At 40.6% G+C, this 12,036-nt stretch overlaps 1 protein-coding gene across 1 annotated transcript in view; it reads left to right on the forward strand.

Moving 5' to 3' along the window:
• The window catches only part of LOC128623870 (microtubule cross-linking factor 1), a 66,057-nt gene that overhangs the window by 52,426 nt on the left and 1,595 nt on the right, over window positions 1-12,036 (forward strand). Inside the window, exons 10-15 of the mRNA XM_053651009.1 lie at window positions 142-309; window positions 1,558-1,821; window positions 2,906-3,069; window positions 3,879-3,996; window positions 4,098-4,174; window positions 6,165-7,680. Coding sequence (XP_053506984.1) covers window positions 142-309; window positions 1,558-1,821; window positions 2,906-3,069; window positions 3,879-3,996; window positions 4,098-4,174; window positions 6,165-7,680 — 2,307 coding nt within the window. The remainder of the gene's footprint in view (window positions 1-141; window positions 310-1,557; window positions 1,822-2,905; window positions 3,070-3,878; window positions 3,997-4,097; window positions 4,175-6,164; window positions 7,681-12,036) is intronic.

A 12,036-nucleotide genomic window follows, 5' to 3' on the forward strand; every position in this document is an offset into this window, starting at 1 on the left:
TTTCTTAATACCTCCCAAAATCACAGGTGACTGGCTACTGTAAATGACTTATTAGAACCTAATTCTAGTACCTAATGTTAGTTATATTGGTGTTCTCTTTCCCTTCTTCATCTCCTCTCTCTCTCTCTCTCTCTTTCTCAGGCAGGTGACAGTAGACGGGTTCTCCGTGCCCTGCGTTCTCTGCTGGAGGAGTTGAGGGCAGAGCTACGGGATGAGGCTCAGAGATGTTGTCAGTTGCAGCAGACGCTGGCCAATGAGAAAGCAGCATGGGAGATACAGCGTGCTGAGATGAGGAGCCACATAGCACAGGTACTGACACGGCCCAAAAAGAATGACATACTGTACATCAGGATTCAGACCAGCATTATCACGCACGCGGATATAAACTAAAAGTACAACATACACTTAGTATCACACACACACACACACACACACACACAGACACATATTTGAACTGAACAAAGGTACGACACACACACCTACGTTTTTCACATTGCTGGGTTAGTTTATCAAAAATGAATAATGATTCTCTTATGTAAATCATGTAGAGCTTAACATAAGCCAAGAGATAATAATTGTGTGCATGTAAAGTACATGTAAAGTTTTTTTTTGGTCATTAACAGAACATTTGTGAATAGCTGAATAACTGGCTTTATTTAAAAGGTTTGGCTCACAATCCGAGTCAAAGCCTTTTAACACCCTCTGAGCCTCTGGCCATTTAGTTTTTCTGCTTTTTGTGTGTGGTTTTTTGTTTTGTTTTGTTTTTTTAAACTGCCTTCATATTCATTACCATTTATTAATTTATACATAATCTGCTGACTTTTTGTCAAACATATGTGATTTCCTCTTATTTATAGAGGACGCCAGATTCAGCCATGCATGTCCTTTCCACTGGCTAGTGACATCATAAAATGACATGCAAAAGCTGATTAGCTTTGCACAGATTAGCAGAAATAGGGACTCAGTTAATAACATGCTTGGATTTGTATTGAAGCTTCTATCAGGGCACAATGAGAACTCAAGAAATCATGCAGAGCTCATGTTTTCCACAAAGGTCGTAAGAATCGAGTGCTTTTACAAAATGATATCAATTCATTGAATTTGAATAACAGTTTAATAGTTGATTTCAGTTGTTTATCTGAAAGCACAAGCATATTTAAACAGGCAACATGTTTAGAATAAAACACTGAACTTCTTTACTGATGTAAGGTTGTCATTAATTACAGTACTCACTGTTAAACATGTGTCCATTTTCTTGCTAGGAAAGCTCTTGGCTAGAGGTCTCTAACTGAGTTAATGGGCATAGGACCAAATAACTTCAAGGTCAAGTCACAGCAAAAAAAATCTAAAAATCAGGCCTAATCTTTTTGTGAAAGTTAAATAATCAGAGTTTTGTCACATATTCAGTTTACCCCAACAGCTGTCTGTTAATTTGCTGTTATAGGAGAGCTTGCTGTTTCACAATTACAGCGTATTAACAAACCTGGAGGTAAAAAGCGATTTTAAAAACTGTCGTTTTTGTGTGCGTGTTCCTCCATCTCTACCCCGTCTCTTTAGCTGGAGGAGTCGAGAGGAGCAGCGTCAGTAGTAGGGGGAACGGACTCCTTGTGGCAGGAGAGAGAACAGAAGCAGGAGAAGGAGCGTGAGGAGCAGAGGAGGCTTCTGGCCGATAGTCACAGTGTGGCTCTGGAGTTGCGCTGGAAGCTGCGGCACGGTGAGCGGCGATGGACCAGAGAGAGGACCGAACTCCTCGAGAGCTTTGAGAGGGAGCGACAGGAGCGAGACCGAAACGTACAAGACCTCCACCACAAGATGGAGAAGGTCAGTGCTCAGAGGTCACACTTGTGATACTCAATACTTGTGAGCTAAAAGCTTGTATTTTGTGACAAACCATAACAGGAGTCAGATAATATGCAGATATAATCATCTCAGGCATATCCATTATGTAGCGACATACAAGGTCATAAACAAGAGAAACAATGGAAATGCAGACAGGAGAGCAGGATTGAAGACTTTTTTTTTTTTTTTTAAGGAAGAAACAAAACTTAAAAGGAAATAAGAAGACATAAAAAGGAGCATATCATTTAAAACAACATCCAGCAAAGTGTCATCCTATCTGTAAATGATGGACAAGGCAGAAATGCTTCATGTCATGGGGCTTCCTGAAACACTATCCTGTTATATAAACATTTTTTAAATAGATATTAGGACACTCTGGTGTTTGCTGCTTTGCTCGATCCATGGCTAGTACTCATAACTAAATAATATAAAAATTATTGATCTGTAACTCAGTTATTTTACGACTTTCTAGTCTCCATCCTCAACATGCCCCCACTGTATGAGTGTTGATGTGGTCAATTCTGTACAAATAAACTATACATAAACTATTTCTTTCTGCCGAATTGAAATGAACAGCAATATTAACACAAACATGTAACATTCAAGATGAAGACACACAATTGAGGAAATTGAACAACATTTATTGAAGAATAATAAGCCCGTCTTTATTAAGTTAGGTGCATTAGCAGAACCTTTTATTGTTGTTGTTCGCAGGGAAATTAAAATGAAATGTTCCTACTGCTGTTGAAATTCAATAAGCAGTGAATATTTTTGCCAAAAGGATGTCCGTGTCATCGTCAGGGTATAGAAAGGAGACTGTACCTTTGTTGAACACTGTTATAAATTTTTTAAAATAGAAATATTAAATTGGACTGTCATTAATGCAAAGAGGATGCATAGGATGTCCTAAAAGTGTTAAAATACATCTTAAAAACAGCATCTTTAAAAAAAAAACAACAACAACCTGGATTTTAATAAGATCACTGCTTTAGAATAAATTGAAGAGGTTGTATTATTGTTGAGTTGTCCACAGGAGTTCAAGTAAATTTGATGTTTTTACCTGTAGATGCAGCAGGAAATACCTCTCCGTCACTCTGAAGGAGGGACGCCGCGTGTCTTCTCCCCTCAGGACAGTCCCTGTAAGGCCCCCAGATCTCCACGCTCCCCTCGTGGAGCTTCATGTGCAGTGTCTCGTTCCCACTCCGACTCGGAGGCCACGCTGGAAGAGAGGTGCACACATTATCACATTTTCCTGATACAGACCTAGATGTACAGCTGCATCTCAAAAAAATTTTAATATCATGGAAAAGTTCATTTTTCTGCCTGTACTTTAGTGGAACTGTTCATATATTCTAGATTCATTACACATAAAGTGAAATCTTTCAAGCCTTTTTTTTTGTTTTAAATTTTGATGATCATGGTTTACAGCTCATGGAAATCAAAAATCCAGTATGTTAATTTATGCACTCAATACTCAATCCATAACGCCTCAGCAGTGCCACAGGCTGATTGCCCCCATGCCACGCCGCATTGATGCATTAATTTTTGCAAAAGGATTAAAGCCCCGATCCAAGTACTGAGTGCATAAATGAACATAGTTTTCAGGTCTACATTTCTGTATTATAAATTCTTTATTGTAATATTTTGAGATGCTGGATTTTTTATTTCTATGAGCTGTAAGCTGTAATCATCGAGATTAAAACAAAAAAAAGCCTTGAAATATTTCACTTCGTGTAATGAATCTAGAATATATGAAAGTTCCACTTTTTGAATTAAATTACTGGGGGAAAAAATGAACTATTCCACTATATTCAAATTTTTTGAGATGCACCTGTAGCACATCGTACCTTGTGCTGTCTTCGTTTATCACAAACCTACTGTAGAAAAGAGTACAGAGGACGACGTTTTATTAAATATGATAAGTGAATATAACAAAATTCTGCCATCGATGTGTTTTGTTGGTGTAGTATTTATGTCCAGAGCCTATTAGTTATTTGGAAATAAAACTATGGACTACTCTTGTTTTACTCCGTGAGAAGAGTACGACCCAGTGAGAGCCTCTTCTTGGATGCTCTGTCTCTGGATCCACCAAACGAGGCCGAGGTTCCTCCTTCATCCAGGCTAGAAAGTGAGAAGAGGTTCCCCTGTCTCAATGAAGTAAGACATGACCATAGAACCTTGGGTGGGTGGATCGGTGATGAGTACGCTTGTGTGTGTGTATATGTGAGTGCACATATGTTTGTGTGTATGTGTTACAGGCACTAAATGAGATATCACAGAGAGCGGATCCTGTACTCTATCCTGAGGAAGAGATGACCAGTGGCAGCCTGCTCAGGTACCAGAGATTGGGAATGAGTGCATCTGTGTATATATGTCTGTGTGTGTGTGTGTGTGTGCGCATGGTTTTACATGACATTTGGCTGCAAGTTAACTAAAAGCTTGCTAACTAGAAAAATTGATACCTAGTAGGTACAAAAAAAGAAACTATTTAATTTAGATTACTGAGGTTAGGGTTAGTTTTAGATATTGATATAGCTTTAATTATCTGCATAAATAATTACGCCTATGGAAAGTCCTTATAAGAATGATAATACAAACTTTGTGCCCATTGTAGCCTCAAATTCCTTGCTCACAGGTGTGGAACGCAATGTAGTCCTCTGCTGTTGTTGCCTATCCGCCTCAAGATTCAACCTGTTATGCATTCCGAGATGTTTTTCTGCTCACCATGGTTGCAAAGAGTAGTTATCTGTACTTTTCTGTCAGCTCAAACCAGTCTGGCCATTCTCCTCTGACCTCTCTCATGAGCATGGCAGTTCTGACACTCACTGGATGTTTTTTTCACACCATTCTGTAAGACTGTTGTACATGAAAATCCCATATCAGCATTTTCTGAAATACTTAAACCAGTCGATCTGCACTAGCAACCATGCCAAGGACAAAGTCACTGGCATCAAATTTTTCCTCCATTCTCATGTTTGATGATCATTAACTGAGGCTTTTGATCTGTATCTGCATAATTTTATGCATTGCGTTGCTTCCACATGATGGGCTGATTGGATAAATGCATGACTGAGCACCTATAGGTGTTCCTAATAAAGTCGTCAGTAAGTGTATGTAATTTCAATTGTGTAGGTTGAGAGAGGCTTGTGATTTATTTATTTTTTTCCATTGTAGTTGTAATTCACCTCCCAGACAACAGAGGGCTCTAAAATGTGCAAACTCCTTTCATGTGTCTGTGTGGTTGGCACTTCAATACTGCAATGAAGAGACCTTCTAAATTGGTGTTTAATAAGTGTTGACATCTTATACTCGCGGAATCTATTAAACTAACCCCCTTTTACACAAATAAATTTGGACTTTTTCAACATATTAAAGTGCCTCAATTATCCTATATTAAAGGTTCTTAATTTTGTTTTGTAGGTCTTCTACAATAGGTTTACATGCATTCAAGGTCAAAAAACACTTCTTTTCTCACAGTCTCTGAAACGGTTCGATCAAGGATCCGGTCTCTCTAAACCCCTTCCTTCTGAGAGCCTACTCTGCTCTGATTGGTTAGGTGGCCCAGTCTGTTGTGATTGGTCTACTGCTTACAGTGCGTGTCGGAACCGAAACACCCGTTACCATATCTGAATTTCAGCCCCGGAGGCTTCCTTAGCACTTGTATATACAGTGATATGAACAGTAACAATGGCGTTGGTTATATTTCAATTTCAATTTTTTTTGTATAGTGCTGTTTACAATAGACATTGTCTCAAAGCAGCTTTACAGAAATATCAACACGGTATACAGATATTAAACCATATCAATTCGAGCTCGAGTCCGATAATGAAACCGCTGACTCATCACATACTCATCCTTTGGAAGTGCATGAAAAGTGGATTTGCTTTCACAGTGCAGAAAACAGCATCATCTCGACATGGAAACAACACGAACCAAACTCTTCCAGGCCTCAGCTACAACTACAGTGTTTGAGGGCGAGTCAAAGTAGACGTTGTTTGAGGTCAGCCGATGAAGACCATATGTGGGCATTATGTAAATTTGTTACAAACCTATGTAGGTTTGTTCAGTAAGTAAGGCTGGTATTACTGATGACTCGTTTTAGTCAGTTCAGAATCGGTTCTTTCTTTTGTGAGACAATAACTCTTTTTGTCATGCACTTTGATCTTTGAAACTTTGCAGACCTTTTACATTCACAAACAGCTATATTACACCCTACATGAAAGGTAATATCCAAAAAAAAGCATAATGGGAACACTTTATGTCTACATTAAAGATATATACTATAATTGTGAGTAGCTGATCTAACCTTGTAACTATCTTCACAGGGCAAAATCAGTCTGCTCTATGAGTGACTTCCAGCGTTTGATGGACAGCTCCCCCTTCCTGCCAGACAAGAGCAAGTCAGGTGAATGTGGGCGCGATGAGGTGACTCCACCCCTATCTCCTGATGACCTCAAATATATTGAGGAGTTTAATAGCAAGGGCTGGGATCTCTCCAAATCCCCACTGTCTTCCTGCCCAATCCCAGGCCCTGTGCTGCCCCCACAGGTAGTGGAGGCATGGGTGGAGCGGGCAGATACCCACAGACCTGTCCCTTCTTCGTCAGATACATTTCAGCCAGCCGCATGGTACTTGACCACCAGTGCCACGCTAACCACGAATACCACAAGCAGCCTGGAGCAATGCCAGCATCTGGCTGCAAGAAGCTCCCCAGTGCCTGACCACTTTGGTGTGCGTGTCCTCCACAGCCCCACTAGGGCAGAGAGGTTGAACCTAGGACCGTCAGATCAGGAGTATGCATTATCCAGAGTGAGCAAAGAAAATGAAGGGGAGGACATTTTTGGAGGAAGGTGGCCATGTGAACTGAGACATTTGGAAGGTGGTGAGCATGCAACTCTGTGCACAGCGATGGGTTACACATCCTCGCTTGAGCTAGAACTATCCCGGAATCTCAGTGATGACATGAAGGAAGTGGCATTTTCTGTCCGCAATGCAATCCGCTCCAGCACAGCAACCGGAAGCAGTCCTGTGGACCGTCAAATGCGTGATGCAGCATGCCAGACCAATGGCTCAATGACACGTGGCACGCAAACCGCACAGGGTGTGAATGTGGCACTGCAAACACTCACCAGCAGTCCTCGCCGCTGCCTCACTCCTGTTTCATCACCCTCACGTAGCCTCAGGAAGGCACAGTACTCACCTGCCACACAGGCCAAGTTTGAACGGTCATGTTGTTCACCAAAATATGGATCACCCAAGCTCCAGCGCAAGCCCTCGTGTACCAATACAGCACAAGGCAAATCTGAACCCCCTGCCACCACATCTAGAGCTCCAACGCCCACTTCGCAGTGTCTGAAGGGCAACAGTGAGTCAGCATGGGCGCGTTCCACCACCACCCGAGACAGCCCCGTCCACACCACCATCAATGATGGCCTCTCCAGCCTCTTCAACATCATTGACCATTCCCCAGTGACCTATGACCCAGCGCAGAAGTTCAACAAGTCACCCAGCCGCTCCAGGCCCACTGAAAGTGGGTCTGCAGGTGTTTCAGACCCTAAAGCAGGCAATGGAGGAGCACCACAGGACCTGGCAAGGCCATCCAGGGGTCGTTCGCCCAGCCCCATCCAGCTCATAGTAGAATTGCAGGGTGAGAAGAACCCAGAAACAATTAGCATCAGGCAGGACTTGTCAGCTCCACCGGGTTACACGATAGCAGAGAATGCTGCACGGATATTGAATAAGAAACTGTTGGAGCAGGGTTTCAGAGAGGAGAAGAAGCAAGGTTCAGCCACGGCAGCACAGAGCAAAACGGGGGAAGTGGACAAACCTGGATGTATTGAGGTACAAGTGGAATATTCTTAAGCATACAGATACAAATTGTCTCATTCTCACGTTCTTTGTTCTATACATACTGATAAAAGTGTATGACAACTGTAATTGATTAAAAGTTAGGAGTTTCTTCATCACTGTAAGAGGAATGCCAGTGACTAAGCTAGTGTCTGGTTTGGTCTCATCATGCAGATGGTGCAGACTGAGAATATTTAATTAATCAAAGCTGCATGCCTTTGTGTGCCTCTGGCTAGAAAGCATGGGACAGAGATGCTATGCTGCAGCTTATTAATTAACAAAATCTGCTGCTTACTGTTTTCTTGCTATGGACTCATGCTCAGCTCCACACAGTTGCTCTGATGAATAATTATGTAGCTATTGTTGCTAGAGATGGTTAAAATACTGTCCATTTGGATGACTAACACACTGAGTGAATATAAGAAATGTCTGTCAACAGTATTGTAGGATAACAGCAATTGTGAAGCTCAAGCCTTTGCTGAGATCACACAAATTTACTGTTTAATTTTAATGAAAAATTATAAAGTAGCAAAAGGCTGACTGTTTATAAATCGCACATTACAGGCAAGCATAGGAAAATGCATGTGATAACTAGTGGAGGGAAACAGATGGCCTTTGTTTTAATGTGTTATTGGTCTAATCGATTTAATCAAATGGTAAACAAGATAATCATACCAGGTTGCCAGTGAGTTATGGGAAAGTGTCCAAATTTGATCATATGCAATGTCAGTCAAATGGCCTCTTTCTGTGAGGTGGTTATATTTAGTGACAAAAAAGCAAGTTTAACCTGAAAACTTGTTTTAAGTTAAAATATTGGTTGGTTAGCTAGCTAACATTTAGTAAACCAGGTAGCTTTGGTTACTTTTTGAGCCAATGGCGAGGACTAACCGTTACCACATAGATCAATACAAAGTCTGGTTTTTGCTTTAGATGGATATATGGATATATCTATATAATGCTGTCCTGTACTCTACCAGGGTGCTACATGTCACTTTTATGAATCCCAAGAGGCATATGTTTTGGCCATATCTGAAGGGAAATGCTGTCACACATGCTAAAGTGCTGAAAGCTTGACTGAGGAAATGGAGGAAAGCATATGTTGCTAATCAGTGATTGGAAGAGCAAGAAAATAAAGCATATTTTCACCTGGATTACACTAGTTGATAATATCATCCACCTTACCGCTATGAAAGTAGCACATACAGTACATCTACTATAAGATATCGATACAGGAAAACATACAGTATAGAGTTTATAAATACTGTGGTGTACTGTATACTCGGTATGTTTCTTCTCTGAATGGACAGTGAATTTGGTCATGCCAAAACCCCGACTCACCCCTTTTACAGGTCCCACAGCAAGAGGAGTGGACTTCCTGTAGCCTGCAGTGATGTTTCTCATGGAGCCTGATCACACAGGCTGTTTTTTTGCCAACATCTCCTATGTCTTGTGAGATTGTATTTTTGTGCTGATTAGTGTTTTGCCCTGTCTCCCTCTCCGGACTGTCTCCAGAACCACACTGTCTTACTCTCTGCTCCCTGGGGTCTGTAATGCTGCTCGCACGCACGAGCTGTCCCGTAAGTTCCTCTTCTATGACGTTTACCCTCAGAGCGACCTCACCGTGTCGTGTCCAACTGTGTTTTATTTTTTATGGATCTCTATAGCACTGCATGCCACATTATTCTCACAAAGACAAGGTTTCGGCCATCAGGTGTTGTGGGTTATATGGTGCGTGTTATTTTTGACTCACTTTTAAACATTGTGGTGTAGGTGTGAGCATGCACATCATTGTCTGATTAATGGAATCCATCGATAACTAAAAAGGTTCATCTAAAAAGCTAGCAGCATATGGCTTTTTATATCTCTAGAATAATCGAATGCATTAGGATACACCATTTAACACAACATGAATGCCACTCGCACTGGCACTGTACATATATCAGGACATACTGCTAGCTTTTTGGATGTTGTGGATATTTTCATAGGCAATTAAAATGACCCCATTGTGTTTCCAGTAGGTTCTGCTATGCTTCTTGTGTGTATGATGTTGTCCTCCTCCATTCTATCCTTTCCTTACCTCTTTTACAGTTCTTTCAGTGGAGGCCATATTAAGAGGCGAACAATTTTCATGCCTACATAAATGACCTCCTCGAAGACTACACACTAACAAATTCTGCTCTTTCTATCCTTTTCCTGCTCTCCATGCAGTGTTAACAGACAATTCAATTGTGTGTATCATTGTTGCATGCTAATGGCAGATTCTGTGCTGAAAGCTGCTGAAAAAACCCCCAGCTTAGACTAGCATGAATTCCATACTGCTCCAAGCTACTTTATGCTAGCTGACTAGTAAAATCTTCCTAGTTTTGCTGATGCAACTAGCATTGTCATGCTGGATATTTTCAGGAGGGCCATATATACACCATACATAGTGCATTTATTGTAAGGAGTGGACCAAGCACACTTCTAACACTGACGGCTTGCTCTGCGCCTCACGATTTAACGCCTAACTCGCATTTTTAGCATAAGAGAGCCAATCTTGGGAGACTGTAATGTTTTATTACTGAAGTAATATTCAGGTATTAAGTGTCATTTGTGTGTTTCAAGGAGACATGAAATCATTAGTTTAATTATTCTAAAATAAATAAATGCTTAAATGCCCAAGACACTACTCAAAATACTCTCTTTACAAATGCTAGGATCTGTGAAGGCAGAATTTGAAAATACCCTCGTCCTTAACATCCTAGCTGGATAGTTAGTTGCTAGTAAATTCACTCGCATTTGTCAGAGGAGAATATGAGGTAGATTCCAGCATCTGTGTCTCAATTTACAGTGTGATAGTCATAGTAATTTATTTAAACAACCACTATTTTGTTCATCACTAACATTAGCTCAGTTAGTCTCTGCTTGCTAACTGCTAGCATGTATTTCTCAGAGGTAAACACAAGGATTTTTAGTATCTGATGTCAAATTTGCCATAAAAGTGTTACTTAGCTGTTAAGATGCTCTTCTAAGTGTAAATTTGCTACATCTACAGTGCCCTCCAGAATTATTGGCACCCTTCATGAAAATGAGTTAAAATGATATAAAACCCAGGATCTCAAACCCAGTAAGTAATATTATATCAGCACCCCTAACACTTGACGCCTGCCCTGGAGAGAATAACAACACTGCCCTTGTCAAACAAGGTTGGAGACACTTATAGAGGGGTCTTGGTCCACTCATCCACGCAGAACCTTTTAAACTCCTTTATATTCTTAGGTTTGTGCACGTGGACTTCTCTCTTCACTTCAGACCACAGGTTTTCTGTAAGGTTCAAATCTGGAGAGCGAGATAGGCATTGTTAAGTGCTGATTTTGTGTTATTTAACCATTTCTTTGTTTATTTGGAAGCATTTTTATCTTGTTGAATGCTTTATCTATGGCCAAGATAGAGGCAGTGGCAACCAGGTTTTTATCTGAAATATCCTTGTAGTTAGATGATGCCATCAGTCTTCACAAAAGCTCCTGAACCACCAGCCGCAAAACAGCATCAAAGCATCGCTGCTCGAATTCCATTTTTTACAGTGGGGTATCAGATGCTTTTCCTTGTTTGCAGAATTTTGTTGCCAAGCCTGCTAATGGTGTGCATGACCACAAAGTTAGATTCTGGTCTCTTCTTCTGATCTGACCACATCACACTACGTTTCTAATGACACTTGGTGAGGTTTTTTTCCAAGATGCTCTCAGGAAGGAGTATGTTCCTTGCAATGCTTACAAACAGCTTGTTCTGAACATGGTATATAAAATGTTGATTTTGAAAATCGTGCAATTCTTTTTTTTTCCCTCCTGCACCATCCACCTTAATGTGTAGGGAGACAGTTTGCTCATGTGTGCAATTCCTGAAAAATTTCCAACTGTTTCAGTCTTGTGAAACTTTTTCTCACGGCCCTAATTGTGTATATGAGAGGACAGATCAGAATTTCAGATTTCATTTCTGAATATTTACATCCAGATGTGTTAAATAGCTTAGAACATGGCACCTTTTGGTGTCCTAGCACCCAATTTTTAGGTGAGCAAAAGTATAGGAAAAGATAGTCTTAAAGTAAATAACCCCTTAATAGTTGGTTGCATATCCCTTGCTCACAATAACAGCATCAAGCTGGTGACCCATTGACATCAACAAACTGTGATGATTGACAGCACTATAAAAAATGAAAACAAACTGTCAATCTTGAACAACTTTGCACACATGCAGCATCCATTTGTCATGGATTCCCATGAGGAAAAAAAAACACTTTCAGTAAGAGATGGTTGTTGATCTGGACAAAGCAATTAAAGTGATCCCTAATCATCTTTTGATCTCAATCCCAAA

Source organism: Ictalurus furcatus, chromosome 20, assembly GCF_023375685.1.
Source record: "Ictalurus furcatus strain D&B chromosome 20, Billie_1.0, whole genome shotgun sequence".
In the NCBI taxonomy this organism is placed as follows: Eukaryota; Metazoa; Chordata; class Actinopteri; order Siluriformes; family Ictaluridae; genus Ictalurus; species Ictalurus furcatus.